This window comes from Rattus norvegicus, chromosome 1 (assembly GCF_036323735.1).
Source record: "Rattus norvegicus strain BN/NHsdMcwi chromosome 1, GRCr8, whole genome shotgun sequence".
Lineage (NCBI taxonomy): Eukaryota > Metazoa > Chordata > Mammalia > Rodentia > Muridae > Rattus > Rattus norvegicus.
The window spans coordinates 256,793,775-256,815,614 of NC_086019.1; the positions used below are offsets into that span (position 1 = coordinate 256,793,775).

The 21,840-nt window shown below is 46.6% G+C and overlaps 1 protein-coding gene across 1 annotated transcript in view; it reads left to right on the forward strand.

The window, feature by feature from the left end:
• The window catches only part of Cfap58 (cilia and flagella associated protein 58), a 108,663-nt gene that overhangs the window by 49,804 nt on the left and 37,019 nt on the right, over positions 1–21,840 (forward strand). Inside the window, exon 15 of the mRNA NM_001420090.1 lies at positions 851–955. Coding sequence (NP_001407019.1) covers positions 851–955 — 105 coding nt within the window. The remainder of the gene's footprint in view (positions 1–850; positions 956–21,840) is intronic.

Below are 21,840 nucleotides of genomic sequence, written 5' to 3' on the forward strand. Positions count from 1 at the left end.
TCTCCAGATCTCGGAAATTTCCAACTCCATGTCAATTTCTCTGTTTAAAAAAAACGATGAAGGACTCTGGGAGGTTGTCAAAAGCCAGCTGCTAGATTAATTCAAAGTGTCAGCGTGACTGACAGCAAAGTTTGGCTCCAAGTCCAGGGGACAAATGGTCAGCTCACACCTGTAGCGCTGTCTGAGTAGCATATACATAGCTACTGAGGGAGCATCAAAGCTGTCCAGGTTGACCGTTGCGTTTGAACGCTAAAGGCCTCAGCTGCGTTCTGCTATCTCCCGTTTGCAGATGTCCCATCCTGGAACCCTTCCCCATGGTGTGCTGCATTGAATCTTCTGGTTGACAATGGCCAGAGGGGAGTCCCAAGGCTGAGCAAATCCGGGAAGTTATTCCTATGGAAACAGGAGATGGGAGGGAAAGCCACAGCCTTTGCAGCAGGGCACACCTCCCATCCAGCTTAGACCCTTCCCAGCCTTTGCAAATGGCTTCTCTGCTGCCAGGTTCTCCTGTCTGTAGAAGGGGAAGGTCGATATGGTCTCGCAGCTGTCCCGTGATATAAAGCGTGATGTTATACGGAAAGCACCAAGCATCACGTGCGGTCGCATGATGATCAGGGCCATTCTTTCTGATGGAACAAACACACTTCCCACCTGTGGGTTAAACAGAGCCGTAGTGAGGACTGTGGTCTGCTTTGGGGAGCTTTAAGGCTGGGTCATTTGTTACGCTTTTCTCTTTGGATTTAATTCTTTATGCACTAGTGGGAAAGGCATTTTAATAAAAGAATAATTATCACACATGGACCGTGGTGCCTCGGAACTGATGCTGTCTCCCGCTGCTCTCCTGGGACAGGCTAGCGACCCCAGTACCTTCGAGCTGATCCAGAAAATCCACACCCTGCAGAAACGGCTCATCAGCAAGACAGAAGAGGTGGTAGAGAAAGAACTTCTTCTTCAGGTAACGTTTTCCCGGCCGGGGCCTCCCAGGCAAGCAAGGTAGACTCCAGGATCCTTGGAATTAGTGGTTTGTAGTGCTGTAAGCCTCATCTTTAAACTGTAGATGGCAACAGTGACTCACACAAGGAGAACAAACAGCCAGATTAATTGTTCTTTTACTCTGCGGATCGTCGAGGTTTCAAGAATCCTGGGAAATTAAGTTCAAGGCTAGACTTACCGCAGCCAGTTCATGTGAACGCTTCCCCCACCCCTCACTTTTCCTACGGTTGTATTTGTCAAATTATCTTACCTGCTTCCCTCCCTATCTTCATGCGCTGTGAAGCGCTGCGATTTCCGTCTCGGAAAACAGTTTCCGTACATACGTGCACTCAGGATCTGTCCACGGGAGGATCCGAATGAGCAGGATGGAAAGACGAGTTTGAGGATGTGATGTGCGTGTGGGGGTTGGGTATGCACAGAGATGAGGTGTGGGCACACTAGTGCACATTTGTGCAAAGGCTAGAGGGGGATGCTGGGCATCTCATAGCCATCCACCAGAGCCTCTAGTTTCCTCAGTGAATATTAATTGTGCCTTTCTGACCAGATCTGCTGGCCAATAAGCTCCCAGTATCCGCTCACCTCACCCCTCCCAGTAATGGGTTGCAGGCATATGTAGCCTTGCTTGGGTTACATGGTGGCTGAGGGTTCAAACCTAGGTCCTCGCCCTTGGATGGCCAGGGATCATACCCACTGAGCCATCCTCTCCCCATGCTGGCTTTGAGAACTTTAGGAAGTAAATTCTGGCATTGAATCAGCCATTGCTGTAGCTGGGATCTGGGATTTGAGGAGGAGGAAGGAAAAGCAAGGCTGGTATCAGGTGGCCCGAATCTGCTCTCTCCTCCTGCTGGCTTGCAGCTATTTGATTTCGATTTCTCTGCACCTGAGGTTCTCAGTCTCCGTTAAAGACAACAATAGAACCCATGATAATGCGCTCTTGGAGGCATTGAAAAGCCTCGGCTTCCTACTCGGTCCACAGGAAATATCAATTCCAAAGCCCGTGACTTTAACTATGGGGGTGACCATTAGTAGGGGTAGGAACTTCCACACACGTGCGAGAGGAGCCTTATGTCCCTCTTCTACTCTGAATTTGACCTTAGACGTGTTTCCCCTAAAGTTGGCTGGACAGCGCGCCCACAGCCATGCAGACGTCCCCACCTGGAGTGGGCACTGTATTTCCCTCCTCTCTAGGAGACGTGCAGGGTGTGGAGAAGGCAGGCTTTGGAGTGAGGTAGCGCTTCCCATCAATAGTTCGATGAGTTGGGGAGAATCACAGACGTTTTTTCGAAGCAGAGACAACAGTGACAGTTCTCACTAAGGGAACATACCTCACTTGGCAGGTCTCGCAAAGGTAGCTAGTTAGAGCACAGGCACCGGGGACTCCCCAGTGTGAACTGCGATTCTAAAATGTCACTATAGGGCCACCGTCCCAAAGCCAGGCAGCTAGGAGCGAATACCCGAGACTCAAGCTACCAGAACCCACAAGTATCTTGGCCTCACTCTCTTGTTACTGGGGCCATTCTGTTACCGGCGACACTTTGTAAAATATAAAGAGAATCAAATTTTATGTCGTATCAAGGCTCAGTTTTTAAAACAAACTGTTTTATATTTCTATAGAGTTTGCTCTATACCACATTTGGTGTCATAACTAAGAAAATGTGCATATGTGTGTACCTGTGTGAATTTATGTGCACCACATGAGTTCAGATACCTGTGGGGACGAGAAGGCCCTAATCCCCTTGCACTGGAGGTACAGGCACTTCTAAGCCGCCTGACTTGGCAGCTGGGAACCAAACCTTGGTCTTCTGTAAGAGCAGGAGGTGTTCTAACCCCTGAACCATCTCTCCAGCCCCTGGCACTTAACTTTGTCATTTTCTTCTTTCTACATACTTTGGGTTTTATCTGTTGTTCTACCGTATTCAAGTAGATGCACAGTTGTAGATCTCTCCTCTCCTCCCCGCTCCCTTCTCATCTCTCCTCTTTTCTCATCTCTTTTCTTTTCTTTTCTTGGTGTTGACAGAACCATGCGTATTTAAGACAAGAATTCTGTCACTGAACTATACCCACAGCCCTTTCATTTTCTAATACAAGCATTTGAAACCATAAAGTGTGTTTTAAGCAACACCCAGGTTCCTCCCCACAGGTCTTGGACATATACGGTGTTTTTATTTAGTCATAAAGTTTTTCTCCTTTAAGAATTATTCCTCCATTGAGAAGAAGTCTGAAGGATCCCCGGTTCTCTCATGAGAATGAAAAGTGTACTCTAAGGTCTTCAGATCCGTGCATATCTGGGTTAAACTTTCCTTATGATCTTTTCCTTTTCACCGAGGACTGCAGTAAATGTGCTCTTTAGAATCCAGCACTGACTTTGAGCGTAAACGATATTTTAGAAGTAACTGATCCCTGGGGTTAGAAAAAGATATGAGCGTTTTACATGTTCTGAACTCAGAGATCCACCTGCCTCTGCCACCTGCCTTTGCACCTGCCACTGCTACCTGCCTCTGGCACCTGTCTCTGCCACCTGCCACTGCTACCTGCCTCTGGCACCTGTCTTTGCCACCTGCCACTGCTACCTGCCTCTGGCACCTGTCTCTGCCACCTGCCCCTACCACCTGCCTCTGCCTCTGCCTCTCCAGTGCTGGGATTAAAGATGGATGCTATCATGCCCAGCTTGACTTCTTACTACCGCACTATTTTTAACTTCAAATACATTTTCGGTATGAGCATAAGGTGAGCAAAAGGGTATAATTTTTATTCTCCTCTGGGGGAATTATTTCTTCAATATCTCTCACAAGAATGCTAAAATTCATCTAATATTAATATAGACCTACCAGCAGGGTTCTTTAAAATGATATTTTTATAGTTTTGAATTTTGGGGGGTTCTTTATAGTTTAGGAAAATCCTTTGTTAAAAAAAAATTGGAAAAAAAATATCTGGCTCTGTGTATGTTTTTGGCCGATGTTCTTAGTTCATTAATGTTTACCATGGTTCCTTTCTATCTTCCTATTTTGCAGTATTTAATCCTTATTTATATTTAGTGCATGTGTGTATATGTGTGCGTGCGTGTGTGTGAGTATGTGTGTATGTGTGTGTGTGAGTGTGTGTATGTGTGTGTGTGCGTGTACGTGTGTGTCTGTGTCTCATGTATGTGTGAGTGCAGGCATACGTGCCATAGCATTGTATGACAGTCGGGACAGTAGGGAGCTGGTTCTCCCCTTCCACTGTGGGATCCACAGACGGAACTTAGGTCATCTGTTTGGGGACCCATGTGCCTAAATTTGTTTCTGTCAGGTTCCCTAGGCAATATTGTGTGTTCAGAGAGATAACTTTATGTTAAGCTCCTAACTTGGGGCTCTTTGGACCATTTAACATGCGTTGGGATCCTAGACTTGACAGGAGGTTGGTCGATTTCCATTCCGGGAGGAACCGCATCTTTTCTAAGGAGAGCCCAGGAGATAAACGGATTTCCTTGTGGTTGTCCTGGCAAAGGTGGGGCATCATTTCTATCCTTTTGCTTTCGCTGGGACTCTTAAATGAAGGGCTCTCAGTCACACCTTTGGATTTTGACATTTGAGCAAACCACAGACAGGCTGCTTTGTGGTAAAAGCACGAGCTGCTTTGTTTAGAGTATCTAATGTTTTATGAACACCAGGGTTCAAGATTTCAGATTGTTTATGGCATATAGTTTGATATGTGGTCATCAGTAGGAGCTGTGTTGGTTCCCCCACAGGCTCAGGCGTGTGAACGCTTGGCTCCCAGTTGGCGGCACTGCTTGGCTTGAGAGGTTTAAGAGGTACCGCCTTGCCGGAGGAAGTGCGTCACTGGAGGCGGGCTTTGAGAGCCTGCATCCCACTTCCGGTTTTCTTTCTTGGCCGCGTGCTTGGAGATGAAGACGCAATCCTCCAGTCCCCTGAGCCTGCCTCCAAGCCTGTTGCTTGCTGCCACGCCTGCCAGCCATGATAGACTCCTGTCCTTCTGGAGCTCTAAGCCCAAGTAAACTCTTCCTTCTGTAAGTTGATTTCATCATAGTCACAGCCAACAGAAAAGTAAGTAATATAGAAGTCTCAATTCTTTTCCTCCCCATCTGTAAATCTGAGGCAATAATAATAATTTTTCACATCCGAGTTGAGAAGAGTGGTCAGTTATCATTAACAATGACATCGTTAACATTGATAATTTTATTAATAATACTGATGTCTGTCAGCAAGCAGTTTTTATAGATCTCCAAAATCTCACTCCTTTTTTTGGATCAATCCGGTTTAGTCTTTTATGATTGGTTGTTACAAAGTCCCTTAGCAGTCATGTATCCCCAGACATCAAGCCTTGATATGCCGGCCAAGCCGGAACTGCTCCAAGGATTGGTCATTCTCTTAGCTTTATGTGTTTTATTAGCCTATTAGAAAAATTCTCAGCACTTACAGGAACAATTCTTCACAATTTTCAAGGTTTGTAGTTGTGCTTTTTTGAGTCCTAGAATAACTTCTAGGTGATGTTTTTTCTGTGTCATGGCATAGAGAGGCTCTACAACTTTTAAGAAGCAGATAAAATGGAAGACATTTTCCCCTAGCTAGAACTAAGAAAGGCACTTCCTGTTTATCTCCCTGCCTTCTCTTTCTGCTAAGGACTCTGTACACACAGTTTTAATCATTTGCTTGACCCTCGTATAAAATGCCATAATGTTGCCCTTATAAAATGCAACAATGTTGCTCTTATAATAAGGGACAACAAAAGCAACTTAAGGGAGAAAGGGTTTCTTTTGTTATTGCTTTCTTTCTCTGACTCACAGTTCAGAGGGACCCAGCCCACCTTGGTGGGGTGGGGATGCGGGGATGAGGGTGGGGGTGAGGGGGTGATGTGGGGGGGGTAGGGGGAACTGGGACATAGCAGCCAGTAGGGAAAGTATAGTAGCAGGAGCAAGAAGTGGCTGAGAGCGAAAGGGAGGTGGAGTCAGACTATAAAGCCTCCTCAAGGATTGTTCCAGTAACCCACTTTCCCTAGCAAGGTTCCACCTCCTAAAAGTGCCACAGCCTTCCCAAACAATACTACAAGATGGGTTCTAAGAGTTCAAACATTTGATCTTATAGAAGACATAAACACCCAGCTGACTCCTTATTCTTGAATTATTATTGTAAATACCACTTTCCTCTTCGGGGAAGCCTCTCTTCCTAGGTTAGATGTTTTTGATGAAGTTTGATCAAGGTGCCTTGATGTCCTGTTCACATCCTACCTATGATTGATGACATTATAATAACTGTGCTTTGCATTTATGCTTGCATGTGTGTTCATGTGTGCCAGTGCATGCGTGTGTGTGTGTGTGTGTGTGTGTGTGTGTGTGTGTGTGTGTGTGTGTGCAGGTATCTGTGGAGGTCAGGGGTTAATTTTAGCTATTGTCTCTCAGGCACTATGTACTGTGTGTTTTGAGAGAGGCTATTTCATTGGCCTAGACTTACTGAGTAGGCCAGGACGGCTGAGTAGAGAGCTCCAAGGATCCTGTCGCTCCCTTCCCAGTACTGGGATTGTATTCATATGCCACAACTCTTGACTCTTTCGTGTACGTTCTAGGGCTTAGACTCATAGGTCCTCATGTTTACACAGCAAGTACTTTATCAGCAAAGAGTACCCCTCCCCAAGCCCACCATTGTGCATTTGATACCTTTCTGCGAGACAGCAGGCTCTACATATCATTGCTTTCCTTTCTGTGTCTGCCTGGTGATTATTGTAGTCCTAGCATTGTCCCTACTAATATCTGTCCAGTGACTGATGTATGCTGGAGGAATGGTGGTTCTCTGAAAGTCATTCATCTTACGGACGTTGGGTTCTAATCATGGGCCAATAGGACAGGGACCTATTCTTCCTGTTGTCTCCACACTTCATTATTAACTTTACAGGGGTTTGGGCTTTGCTTTTGGTTTATGGCTCTGTCTGTGATGCCTTTGTGTGCAGAGGTAGGCTAACTCCCATGGGTGTGCTCAAAGTCCATTCCTTGTCCTAGGTCTAGCTGACAGTGGTTCTGGAGCCTCGGGTTGCACTTTTCTGGGAAGACAGAGAAATATTGGGAACTTAGGCATGGATGGGAAGACTTGCTTGTTGTTTTCTAACCAGGCTCCTGTCCCATTTAAGGAAGCCTATGCAATTGAAACATACTTGCATATGCCATTGCCATTACTCCACTCAGCCCTGGAGCCTGTCTAATTCACAGGATTAATTACTGTTTTCCTTGAAGACATCTGTGGGATCATGCTAGCATGTGTGTGGTGATGGCTGCTATTACATCATCATCACCATCACTATCATCACCATCCTCCTCCTCCTCATCATCATCATGATGCATTCTAAATAAATAATGCACATAAGGCAGGGTATAGGAAGCTTCACCTTTTGCTGGAGGCCCTCACAAGCATAAGGATCACTGAATGCAGCTGATTCCCCCCCCCCCCCCCCAGTGTTTAAATTCCTTTGTTTTCAGAGCCAGGCTAGAATTGAGAAGCCGTGAAGTGAGCTTTGCACAGGTGGATCAGAAATGTCCAATGTTGCTCTCAGAGTCAGAAGCAAAAGGGAGCGCTGGGGACTGTAGCACAGGAAACCGTGGGTCCCGTCTCCAGGAAGCAGCTGTCAGAATCAGTGGAGTCCAGGCTTTTGTGTCACCTTGTTTTTCAAGGATAGCTAGAAATGTGTTTGGTGTGTTGAGTATTACTCATTACCAAACCTCATTTGGTATTCTTAAGAATACCCAATGATCCCTTCAAACCCAAGTCTGGAGGGATGGCTCAGTGGTTAAGAGTACTACTCTCTCAGACCCAGGTTTAATTCCCAGCACCCACATGGCAGTCAACAGCTCATCAGAAGAGGAGTCTGATGCCTTCTTCTGGCTTCTGTGGACACTGCCTGTACATGGTACACACACACACACACACACACACACAGACACACTCACACACACTCACACACAGTCACACTCACACAGACACACTCACACACACTCACACACACAGACACACTCATACACAGACACTCACACACGCACTCACACTCACATAGACACACACAGAGACACTCATACACACAGACACACATACTCACACACACTCACACTCACAGACACAGTCACACACAGACACACACACTCACACAGACACAGTCACACACAGACACTCACACACACTCACACACACAGAGACACACTCACACACAGACACTCACACACACAGACACTCATATACACACAGACACACACACAATACACATAGACACTCACACAGATACTCCCACACACAGACACACACACAGACACTCCCCCACACAGACACACACACACAGACACACACACACAGACACACACACAGACACATACAGACACACACATAGACACTCCCACACACAGACACACAGACACAGACACACACACACAGACACATACAGATACACACATAGACACTTACACACACAGACACAGAGACACACATATATACACACAGACACACACACACAGACACTCACACAGACATATACAGATATACACATAGACACTCACACACACAGACACACACAGAGACACGCACACAGACACACACAGACACACACACATACATACACACAGACACTCACACACACATACACACACAGACATACAGACACTCACACACATATACACACACAGACACACACACATTCACTCATACACACACAGACACTCATGCATATACAGACACACACACACACGTAGGCAAAACATAAAACTAAATGCGCATAAAATTAAAAAGAGTACTAAAGTAACTTAAAGCAAAGCCCGCCTAGTACCCTTGTCAGGCAGATGGGTGATTTGTAACTTCCAGCTTCAGGGCCTGGATAGGAAGGAGAACTGAAGAAAGTCGCATGGTTAGCTTTACTTGTTCTGACCTCTTTGACCTCACTGGCTGGTTTGGTTCCTTGATGAAAGTGCAAAGCCCAAGAATTGAAAGGAAGCAGTGGACAGGAAAGGAGGGGAGGTGCCAGGTTGCAGCAGCGTGCTGGTTGGGCACCTGGAGGTGAACAGGCTGGGTCATTGTAGAGTCCAGTGGCAGGGGAGGCAAAAAACGTTTTCTGGTGCAGGGCAATGAGCTCCATGAACGAGGAGACTTCTTAAGCTGTCTCTCCCCCTGTTGCTGATGATTTTTGCTTTATTTAACAAATTTTCCAAAACCAGAAAATGATGTCTTGAAGCATTGGAAAGACTTTCAGGGACTTCCACCCTTTCATGAAGGAACAGTAGTGGAAGGGGTCTGTGTTTGAGGGTCCACAGAGGTCAGTGCAATCCAGGCTGGATGTAACAGCTTTGTTGTGGTGTCAGGAGACCTCTCAGTTCTGTGGATGGATGCAGTGGAACTTGGAAGTGCTTTGGATTTCAGTTTGGGACCTTGAATCAGATACTGACAGAAGCTGGACTGCAGCAGTCTGGGGGGGGGGAGTTATTAGCAGGTGGTGAAAAGGAGTGGAGAGGGAGAAGGGGAAGAGCCGCTGGCCTGGTGTGGGATGGGGTGATGGTTGGGGAGGGAGTTGATGGGAGTCTCAGTGGTCTTTGATATTTTTCAGAGAGATCACTGAAACAGCAGAGCACCTGCCTGCCTTCCAGTGAGGGCATTAGTTCTCCACTCCTCTCCTTGGTTGAGAAGCGGGCTGAGGGGCCTTTGCTTGTCTCCAGTATCTCACTAGAGGAGACCTGACTGGAGGCAGGAAAGCTGAGTGTGCATTAGAAGCTGGAGGTGGAAGTTGCTGGAGTTTGGAGCTGCCAGAGTTTTTCAGAAACTGATGGACACCCCAGTGCATCAGGCATGTCGTGTGTTTTAGGACAAGGCTTGAGTACCAGAAGTTCCTACAATATGGGATCTGGCTTTCCAGTAGGTCCTGGAGACATTAGCCTGCTGGCCATCCCTGACCTGGGTCTTGTAGCAAGTTGTCTCAGTTGTAAGTTGCCCATCCAGCTTTGGAACCAGCAGTGGCACCTGCCAATCAAGTTCCCTCTGGGTCTTTCCCCGTGTTCCTCTGGCTGGCCTTTCAGGGACAAGAATAGACTTTAAAGGTGGATGCTCAGTTCTGTGCTAATCACAACTTAATGTGTACAGTGAGTTGGGCACATTTGCCCTCGACAGAGACTCTAGGGAACTGCATGCCAGTGAGTGCTACCATTTTGAGTAAAGAAAATGAAGTTGACCTTCTAGAATGTTCTCACTGAGTTAGCTCGCCCAGAGAGGTCCCATTATACAGATAGGAACAATGACATATAGCAGTAGTGACGCCCTACTGGAAGTGTGTTATTTAGGTGTTAGGATGGCTACACTGGTGAACACGACTTCTCTGTATGGTGCTGGTAAGAATGCTAGGTTGGAGAGTTCAGGTGCGCCTTGCTTTCTTTCCCATGGGCATAGAAGCCTTGGTAGTGGGAATAGTCTCAGATACATGTATCGTGAGCTGAACTGAAAGTTGCTGCTTCTCTGCTGGCTTGGGGGGTCTTCCCCATCAAGGCAAACCTTCTTTTTAATTTAATTTTGTGACTGACTAGACAGAAGTCTAGTTTACTTAACTGCAAAATGGCTAGAATGGAGAGGAGGGGTGGATAGCTCTGTATGAGTCTCCTGTTGTACAGGGGAACAAGTCTCACATAGCCCACTTTTTTTAAATCGTTGTCCACCAAAAAGTCTGCATTTTTTGTGACCTCCTGACCATCCCACATTTATGGAGCATTTGCTAAAGTCAGATGCCATGGGGAAGCTTGTGTGTGTGTGTGTGTGTGTGTGTGTGTGTGTGTGTGTACGTGAATGAGAGTGTGTATGTGTGTTTGTGTGTGTGAGAATGTGTATATTTGTGTTTGCGTGTGTGAGAGTGTATGTGTGTGTGTGTATGTGTGAGTATACACGTGTATGTGTCTGTATGTGTGTGAGAGTGTGTGTGTATGTGTGAGTGTGTGTGTATGTGTGAGTGTGTGTATGTGTCTGTGTGTATGTGTGTGAATGTGTGTATGTATGTGCATGTGTGTGTGAGTGTGAGTGTGTGTGTATGTGTGTGTTTGAGTGTGTGGGATTGTGTGTATGTATGTGTGAGTATGTGTGTTTGTATGAGTGTGAGTGTGTGTATGTGTGTTTTTGTGTGTGAGTGTGTTTGAGTGTGTGAGTGTGTGTATGTGTGTGTTTGTGTGTGTGTGTCCCTTCAGTTGTCATCATAAGCCAAGAGGAGCTAGTACCATTTTCTGTCAGAGGAGTGAAGACAAGACACAGAAAGGTTAAGACTCTCTCCCAAGCTCACATGACTGAAACCTAGTGGAGTGTGGAATTATATGTCAGCAGCGGCCCTATAGGCTCTTTTTTTTTTTTAACCATGGTGTGCAATGCCAGAATACCATGGGCACTGAATTCACCTTGAGCAGACCACCCCCACCCTGGGTGCTCACACAGCAAGCTCATCTTTGGCATAGCATCTAGGGACATGCTACTCCAGGCACAGTTCTGGAGCCAGGTCAGCAGCACTGGCACTCCCAGAGAGCTTTGCAGAGATGCTTGCCCCATCTCAGAGCTTCCTGGGGCTGGAGGACTTGCTGGACCAGCAGACTACCCAAGTCCATGGGAGATGTCTCAAGTGTTCCTTTGTTGATGGAGACACGATGACCTTTGATCCTATTTGCTGACAGCCTGGATAGGTTTGGCAGAAGCTACTGAGTGTTTTTGAGGAGCAGCGGGAGATGGCAGGCACCGCTCAAGTTTCCTGAATGCTGAGTGGGTGTGTACCCACTTGTGCTGACCACTCTGTTCTGGCCACATCCACAGCAAACTCAGATAAGGTGGACACTGCTGCTTTTTATTCCACAGGGAAGGGAAGTGAACTTGACCATGAATGTACACAGGAGGAGAAAAGAAACCTGTCCAAGTGTTTACTGCTCTGTAATGCCAGAGCTCTGATTATAAGCCAAGGCTTGGGAAATCAGGAAAGCAGGGAAGTGGGCTTTGTCTGACCCATCACCTGTTTCTCGATGGCTCCCATGTAGAATGCTATTCATTTATGGACGTAGTGAAAGAACAATGCTCTTAGGACATGCAAAAAAAAAAAAACTCTATGAAATTCGGACCCGTGTCCAGAAATCAGGCTTTATTGATACCCATTATTCGCATATGACCATGGCTGTCCTTAAGCCACCAAGGTACGGTTGATAGTTGTGAGGGAGATGGAGCAGCTCATAAGGCTGTGCTGTAGCACTTGCTGTCTAACCCCACACAGCAAATGCTTGCTGACCCCTCCTATAGACCTTAGTCATTGGAATTCAGAACACAGCTTCTAACTGCTCTTCTCCATTACCCCCACATCACTAACCACTTCATTTCTGGGATGAGTCCCTGCCCGCCCCGCTCCAAAGTAATTGTTCAATTATTTAACAACCGCTTTAAGATTCGGAAGGCTGAGTTCTAATATTGTGCCCCAGTGGCTGTCGGCATAGCCCACACTAAACATAACGCTCGTTTGATCTGTTAGTGTAGAAACAAAGCCCACCCTAGAGCTGAACTGAAATGATTTGGAGATGTTCTCTCTGGAGAGACCGGGGCGGGGTAGAGCTCAGAGGAACCCTGTGAACCGAACCACTTGGTTGGTGGGTGTTTGTTCTCCAAGAGAACGAAAGGGGGAAAACAATAGGATGAGAGACTCATGGCTTACTTGGAACTTTGCTGATCTGGCCAGAGGACATTGGAAGGTTTAGTAATGGCTGCGAGCTTCTCCCCAGCCCCTCCCAGTCTCCTGCTTCTTTACCACTGCTTCTTGGGGCTTTTGAGGGCTGCTAGCTTTCTTCTACAGGCTTCTATGTGTCTCTCTATAGGACGAGGCCTCCTCTACAGGCTTCTATGTGTCTCTCTATAGGAAGAGGCCTCCTCTACAGGCTTCTATGTGTCTCTCTATAGGAAGAGGCCTCTTCTACAGGCTTCTATGTGTCTCTCTATAGGAAGAGGACTCTTCTACAGGCTTCTATGTGTTTGCTCTGTAGCACAGTCTATTTCCCAAGAAGTCAAGTTCAGCAGCCCACGTTTGAGAAGCCAATGAAAACAGCCACACTAATGGTACAACACAGGGAAGGGAGAGTTTTCAATGTGGCTCCACTGTGAAGTGGGACAGAGAGATCTAGTGACCTACCCAGTCTGTCTTCGAAGTCCCTAAGTGAGATTAAAGTTTAGCTAGGGGACACAAACACCTAAGATTCCTGGTCAGGGTGTGGTCTTGCCACTGGTGACCTGTTGTCATTGTCTGGGCTTCAGGCTCACAAGACAGGGGCCTGACAAATTTTTAGAACTGTGTCACCCTTCCTAATAGCACCAGGATCCCCCAGTCTTCTCCCTGTCCCATCATGAGACTCCTCAGGGAAACTCCCCCTTCTTGGAGTCTGTTACTTCAGTCCTTTTATAGTTGAAATGGGTGTTGCAAGGGTCTCAGAAGAGCACCTTCATCTTCCCCAGGATAACTACAGCACCACGCATGGGAACCGAGCACCATCCAGGGTGCACGGGTGGAGCACTTTTTGCAGTTAAGTCACAGTGTTGCCTATCGTTCCCCGGTTCTTAAAAAGTAACTTATTACTATTGTGTCTGCTTGCCTGTGTGCCTTTGTGTGTATGGGTGAGGGAACCATGGGCCACAGGGTGCCTGTGGAGGTCAGAGTAACTTGGTGGAGGTGGTTTCCACCTTCTATCTTTATATAGGTTCCAGGGATCAAACTGGTTGTCAGGCCTGCTTAGGAAGCATCTTTATTTACTGAGCCCTCTGTGTGTGTGTGTGTGTGTGTGTGTGTGTGTGTGTGTGTGTGTAATCCTAAAACTTAAATTGGCATTCCTGCTGTTGCTTCCAAGACCTGGGGTGGGGGTGGGTTTCAAAGGTTGAAGAAATTCACAATCCAGAAACTACTATTTCATTTCCTGATCCTAACAACAACCCTGTTCGACAGTCCATCAGGGAATGCTGGCTCAGAGGGATTCACCTGCCCTCAGAAACCAGCTCCTCCAAGGGTGGCATCCCTAGGGGAGGCACTGAAGCTTGCCATGACTCTCAGGCTGGCTGTACAGCGAGTGCTCAATATGCAGATGTTTGGAGATTTTCTTACGGTCCTGTTCAGCGCCATTGGAGCTGAATAGGTTTTGTGCCTGTGTCTCTTCCCACTCGCCTAGGTGTATTTCATGTGCTCAATTATCAAATGCTTCCCATATTCTCTTTCACTGCGTCTCCATAAATGGGCCGGGAACAATTCCCCATAGCCTGAGTGTTTCTTAAGAGGAGATTGGCTCTGCTAGGCTCAATTAGGCAGAAAGAAGTTAGAACCGGTTTATGCTCTAAACCGTAAGGACCTTAAATGCTGGTGATCCACATGCACACGCATATGCACACACACACACACACACACACACACACACACACACGGATGCTTGCTTGTCTCTGGCTCTGGGTTGGTCAGCGAGGAGCTTGTTCACCTCGTAGTTTGAGAAACAAAGTGCTTTCAAAGGGGGCGTGTCCACCGAATTCCTGCCTTTACCCATATTTTTCACTTCAGTTGAAGAGCTGGTTATTTTAAACCATCAGAAATCCAGGAAACTGTGGGTCCGAGACTAGAAGTTTGATTAGTAAAGGGTTCCCATGTACTAAATGGGTAATAGCTAAGATCCTCTGTTTACCGCACAGCATCATCTATATACACAGGGAGAGAGGAATGACCCCCGCTCACCCTCGCCTTCCCATGAGTGGGACAGGAGGAGCTGCTGGTTGCTTGGCCACATATTTGTCGATGGTGGGCTGGGCATTGTGTGGAACATAATCCTGGCCACAGGCTGAAGCTTTTTTTGCTCCAGTCCACCGTACCATCTCTGTTTGAGTTCCCCGAAGTATGCTTTTCTTTTCTTTTCTTTTCTTTTTTTTTTTTTTCAGAGCTGGGACCAAACCCAGGGCCTTGCGCTTGCTAGGCAAGTGCTCTACCACTGAGCTAAATCCCCAACCCCAGATTTATTTATTATTATGTGAGCACACTGTCACTGTCTTCAGACACACCAGAAGAGGGCATCAGATCTCATGACAGATGGTTGTGAGCCACCATGTGGTTGCTGGGAATTGAACTCAGGACCTCTGGAAGAGCAGTCAGTGCTCTTAACCGCTGAGCCATCTTTCAAGCCCAAAGTATGCTTTTCTTGACTGACTAAGAGTCAAGGGAGAGAGAGCAGAGCTTCTGGGCCAGACAACTCCCCCAGCCAATGGTCAGGAGAGGCCTCCTTGGGGTAGTGTCTGCTAAAAGCAGAGGTAAGGCAGAGATCAGCCTGCCAAGCAGATCAAGTTTGTGAGCCCCAACTCTCTCATATCGTCGAGCTGACCGCTGCTATGTCCAGCTACCCTAGGCCTCAGTTCTCAGACCGTAAATGGGAGATGGCAATACCGTCTTTCACAGGAGGGCTTTGTGTGGAGTGCAGTAGGTTGCCTTGTACTAAACGGCTCAGCATTTGGAGTTGACACACGCTGACGGTGATTGCCACGGCCCTGCACTTTAGACAGAGACTCCACCAGGGCTTCCAAGGTAGTGCTTCATAAAGATCTTAGCATACAGCTCTGTACTTCACTTGGAATCTTCCTTCCAGGAATAACCGCTGAGACCCACCCATTAATCAGGCAGTGCCTCCCTCTGTTTCTGGAGGAGGGTTTGCCCGTTCACATCGTGCTCACGAGATGGTATTCTACGATGCCTCGGATCAGTGAACTTGTGCCGTGTAGCAGACCCGTCCGCAGCCTCTTGGCTTAGAGCAGCAATCATTTTTTACCAAGTGCGATTCTGTCAGCTGGCGGTTCGAGCAGGGCTCAGCTGGCCTATTCTGTTCTCATCTGTGTTTCCAGAGCCTGCTGCTCACGGACAGGGCAGCCACTGGGTGGTCTTCATTCACTACTCAGCATGTCCAGTGGTTGGTACCAGTAGTTGGCTGGGGGTGATGGGCGTGACCGAGACCTTCAAGTCCCCTTCAAGTTGATGGAGGCTGATTTTCAAGGTCATCACCTCAAGGTTTCCAGAAATAACAAGGAGGTCCAAACCTCGGTGTCAAAGTGACTTTTGAGTTTTCTCGTATGTCATGTTTGCTAATCTCCTATTGGACAGAACAAGTCACTCGACAAAGACCTGCATAAACATGGGGACTTTCAGGACCACAGACAGAAGTGGCTCTTATTACAATGCTGTTGCCACTGTCTCTGTTCTTTGGTGACTCTCAGCTGAAACACTTCTTAGTTAAGTGTCTCCAATTTAAACAAAACACTTGTGATGCAAGCTTTCCTTTTTTTTTTTTAATCTTTCGTCGGATATGGTATTTTAATACCCTGGCATCTGGTCGATATCGTTGGATTCTATTGCTGACATGTTTCTTTCTTTCCTTTCGTCTTTTATTCCCTTTATTTGGGAAATTATAGTTTGCCACAGGACATGGTTCTTTTTATAGGAGGCACAGCTGTGATGTCATAGCTGAGCGCTCGGCCCCCACGCACATTTGGGATGCGATCTACAACCAATTTGTTCATCTCTATTTTGGTCTCTGACTCCATATTGGATCAGGGAAAACATGGGCGCTAAAACTGCAATGGCTGATAAATTAATCTTGGAAAAGAGAAGTTGCCAGTTACTATATCCTTTCTAATTTCTAGTCACTGAGCTGTGTAGTAGATATGGGGGTGCTTTCAGAAGTTAGCGTTTCCTTCAGCAAGGATCATTTCGAATGGAGTTGCACAGACCCAGGTGAGAGGCAGGGCAATAATTTTTGTTCAAGGGTTTTTTTTCCCCCAAGAACAAGTGTTCAAACAGGAGATTTTAGGGAAAAACAAATAACTATCATATGACCAATAACGGTAAAGGGGAATAAGTAGATTACAGAGTCCAGACATTTTCAGGAATGAGTCCCTCAGTGCAGTGTTTAGCTTCTTATTGAGTTTGGGTACAATTATGCCTTACTCCCCACACAAAACAAATTTTCCTTGATAAATGTTTCTGGACAGCAGCAAGATTCAATTCAGTTTATTTCAAGATACAGATTTATTTGGGAAATTAGGAGAAAATAGCCACCTACGAGGACCTGGGGGAGCCCTAACTGTCCTCAGCTCCTCGGTCGGTTGGTATTTCACCCAAAACATCTCGGGGATGGACGCGCTTCTCCCAGGGATGAGAGAAACTGCAGCTGGAGCAGAAATTAATTTGTATTTATAGTGTAGCTACCTACATGAATCCTTAATCTGCTTCTTTTTTTTTTATGATTTTAGGGTGATTTATAGAATCGTTTAGATGGGAAGAAATCTCCAGTGGGTCATCAAGCTCTCTCCCCTTATAATGGCAGTCGTGGTTTTATTTTCCTTAAAGCCGCCCTGATAGATGGGTGTCAAGTCTGGCTCGTGTTTCATGCATTTAAAGATGTGCATTCCCTACCCCCCAGTGCATTTAATGGAGGAGACAGACTCAAACTGCCTATAGACCCAGGAGACCGCTTTCCGAGTTCCTGACACACAGTCTCTTCTGGAACAGATGCCAGTGTGTAGCATATTAAATGTTACAGTGAGGCCATCAAACTTACTTTGCTTCTGGATTCTGACAATTGGGAACTGGGACTCAGTGTTCTCTCCATCGTGAGCCGAGGATGGGGGATTTTTGCTTCACACTCTGTGCATCTCCAGCGATCTGCTGGGCCCACAAGCAGGAGAGCCCGCTTAGAAGACTAATTATGACTCAAAAGGCATTTTGGGGGTGCCTGTCTTGCCCCAGATGCTTGTGAGACACGGAGGCATATAAGACACGCTCCCTGCCTGTAAGACATTTATAGCCTCTTTGGGAAGAGTCCCGAGGTGTCTCTGGGAAGAAATGAGTTTGGTGTCTAAGAGCAGTGCATGAAGAATCCAGACCATTACTTTGTGGTTCCGTTTAGTGAACAATCGTGATGACAGCTGTTCACATTATACTGGGTACCGACGATGGTGAGGGCCTATGGGTCAGCCAGAGTTTCTGCTGGGACAGCAAAAAAAAAAAAAAAAGTATTTGTCTAGATGAGAAAGATCAAAGAATGGGAGGGGAAGAACAGGGTTCCTTAAGGATGAAGGAAGTGTGCTTGGACTGGGCTTTGAGTGCTGTCGTGGTTCCTCTAGCCATTCCCTAAAAACACCCACTGCAGCACAGTGCCAGAGCAGAACTCAAATGAAGGTCTGAGTCTTGGCTCTGTCGGAACCAACTTGGGGTAGAGTGGGGTGGGGTGGGGTGGGGTGGGGTGGGGTTGGGGAGTCTTACCCTTACTATGCACAGTCAAGGGTAATACAGTGTCCTATTTGCACAGATATTATTAGCTTAAAGTAGGAAAGGTAATTTCACGTGCCCAGGACAAAGACCGAAGCTTGGGCCTTGAGAACTAAGGGAGACGCTGGTGGAGGGACTGGATGGAGAAGGCAGTATGGAAAGCACAGATGTAGAAAATGCAAAGGATTTTCAGGCTGAGGAGAGATGGGGTCACAGTTCTGAGAGCGTAGGTCCAGCTGCTGTGTGGGGCTGTGTACTAGTTGGCTGGGGTGTACCTTCAGCTGGAGCATGGGAAACCACATATGGTCTTAGAGACAAGGGGCCACGTTAACCTTGATCTGTAGGACTACTGTGGACTCCGTCATGACAACAGCCACCATTCTTACGGTGACAGTTACACGTTTGAGTGCTTCTGTGTTGTACGTTCCCACTCTAGTGACTGGTCCTTTGTATTATAGCTGCCGTGTGGACTATTATCAATGCTTTCTATTATTAGCCCCGTGTGGTAAATAAGGGAATTGAGTAACGTGATCAAGGCCCTATAACTACTGAGTGACAGAGTTGGAGCTGAAACCCCTCTAGATGGCTGTAAGAAGTGTTGCTTGGCCTTCTTAGCCTGTATTCTGTATGCTAATTAGCTCTGGGCGGGACACAGGGAGAGTGAAGGGAAAGGAAGATGCAGAGATCAGGACCAAGGAGGGAGTAGTAGTTAAGGAAAAGTTGCCATTGGCCAAAGCAGCAAAGGTGGTGTCGAGGACAGGCCCCGGGATGCAGAGGAGGAGGAATCACAGAAGACCTTCAAAGGACCATGGGTGGGGAGAATGCACTGGTAAGGACTCGGTAGAGGACAAAGGCAAGAGTGGTTTCCATTTTCTTCTTGATTCATGATGACCGAGAAGTTGGCAAAGCTGATGAGATGCCTTGAAGGCCCATTATCCAGAGAAACACAGTCCATGGCACATACAGGGCACACACACACACACACACACACACACACACACACACACAGACACACACAGAAACACACAGACATACACAGACACACAAACACACAGACACACACATATAGACATACACAGACACACAAACACACAGACACACACATATAGACATACACACACACATACACACACATACACACACACATAGACACACACACACATACACACACACACACACACACACGCATTTTAGTATGTATATGAGTGTTTGGCCTCCATGTATGTCTAGGCACCCACCTGCATGCCTGTTGCCCATACAGGCCAAGAGAGACTGTCAGATTCCCTTGAACTACAGTTACAGGCAGCTGTGAGCCACAGGCTAGGTGTTGGGTCCTCTGGAAGAGCAGCCCAGGAAGAACAGCCCAGGAAGAGCAGCCCAGGAAGAGCAGCCCAGGAAGAGCAGCCCAGGCTATTAAGCACTGAGCCATCTCTCCAGCCCCAGTCCACCTCCCACCATTTCTTAATCATAGAAAAAGTAGAAACTCCAGAAACACTTTTGATCATACTTTATAATTCCTAATGATACCCTTGGTAAGATATAGGCAGTTACGAAGAACAAATCTTTCTCTATTATATAATCCAATGGGTTATAGCCATATTGGAAACTTGTTTATTCTTGTTTACTCACTTTCCTTCCTTCCTTCCTTCCTTCCTTCCTTCCTTCCTTCCTTCCTTCCAACAAAGTCTTCAGAATAAAGTATTTACTTATTTATGTGGACATGTGTGCCTGGGTTTGGATGTAAATATGACTGTGGATGCCTGTGGAAGACAGAAAAACTGTGTATGTGTGTATGTGTGTGGTTGTGAGTGGTGAGTCACCAAAGTGTGTGTTAGGAGCCGAACTCAGTTTCTATGGAGAAGCAGCAAGCATTCCTAACCATTGAGCCCTGAGAGGACAGCTTGGAGACAGCCTCTCTGAGACAGGGTCATGCTGTTTGACCCTGGCTGGCCTGGAACTCAGACCAGAACTCAGAACTGGCCCCAAACTTACAGAAATCTTTGTGCTTCTGTCTTTCAACTGCTGGGAGTACAGACCTGTGATATTGTTCTGGCTTCCTTTTGTGATAAAACACATTGACCAGGAGCAACTCACGGGAAATGAGAGTTTGATTTGTCTCACACTTCCAAGCAACAGTCCTTCACTGGAGAAAGCTAGGGCAGGGACTCAAGGCAGGAACCTGGCAGGAGGAACCATGGAGCAATCATGCTATGTGCCCTACTCTGCTCTGGTGACTGTAGGCTATGTCCCCTTGACAGCTGAAGCTAACTACAGTACCCATCATGCACTACAATACCCATCATGCTCAGCTCCTACGTGCTCATATGCATGCAGGATTGCAAATAAATATCTTCTCATGATAACTAGCTTCTCAAGTAGTTTTTCTAAGGTCTAGAGAGACATAAATATCCTTCTTAGTAAGAAGTGATGATTTGATTATTGGAAAAATTATTAGAGTTGTTTTTATTTTATGATGTAATATTTTTATTTACTAATACCAACCATTAACTATTAGCTGGAAAAATGAAGATGATGATGTTTTACAGATATTTTTATTCTTTGAGGATTTCCTTCAAGGTGTTTTGGTCATGTTCGCGTCCCTCGCCTCCCCCATAACTGCCTCCAGATTCACCCTCGATTTCCTACCCCTTAGAAATCAGACAAAGGAAAGGTAATAGCCAGGAAATGACTATGCGGAAATTGTTTTGTTTATAATCCCCTAGGAGATGGAAATGAAAGAGACCAGGAGAGAACATTATGGGCAAAAGATGACTTTCACAGCTCAAGCCAAAGTCTGTTGGCCTAATGGAAGGTCATCAGGAGCTTGACTGTGTTGGCGACAGAGCTTGATGCTAATTGCACTTTGTACGTCTGAGAAAAGGTGAGAGGATAGAAATTAATTAGAACTCTCAGTTTATAAACAATTCCAGGAACCTTGAGTCAGAAGAAATTAGCAGTTATTTTCATTCTCTTGGTCTAGCTACAGGCAAAATATCACAGAATAATTACAAATTATAAATGGGCCTTCAGTCGACAAAGCAATTTCACGTAGATTGTCTCACTTGGTTTTAGCAGCTCCTCGGGGTGGGGCGGATGGAGATAGACGCGTCCAACGTCTGTCCAGTGAGACGTATTTTGCAAAGCATTTCTATGTTTGCCACTCCCACTCGATGCTCACAGCCATTACTTTCTAATTACGCATTTGAGACACTGATGCTACCACGGTTTTCTTGCCTATTGTTGGAAATGAGATTCCTTCTCTTGGGAATGCCCGTCTTCCTGTCTGTGAGCCCTTATCTAGGTCAGATCTTGATGTTAAGCCTTTTGAAAAAGGCAGAAGCCACGGGGTAGAAACGGGGAGAGGAAGCTTGAGCCAGGTGGCTTAAGAAGGATGGACCATGTCTTGAGGTCTTTGGTGGTTTTCAGAGATGGAGGGTGACAAACATGCCCACAGGTGACACTGGAGGTTACAGAAACTTTGCATTGACCACAACTCTGGATGGGAGTAGTTGGTGCCCTCTTTTGAGGTCAGTGCTTCTTATGCACCACACATGGACA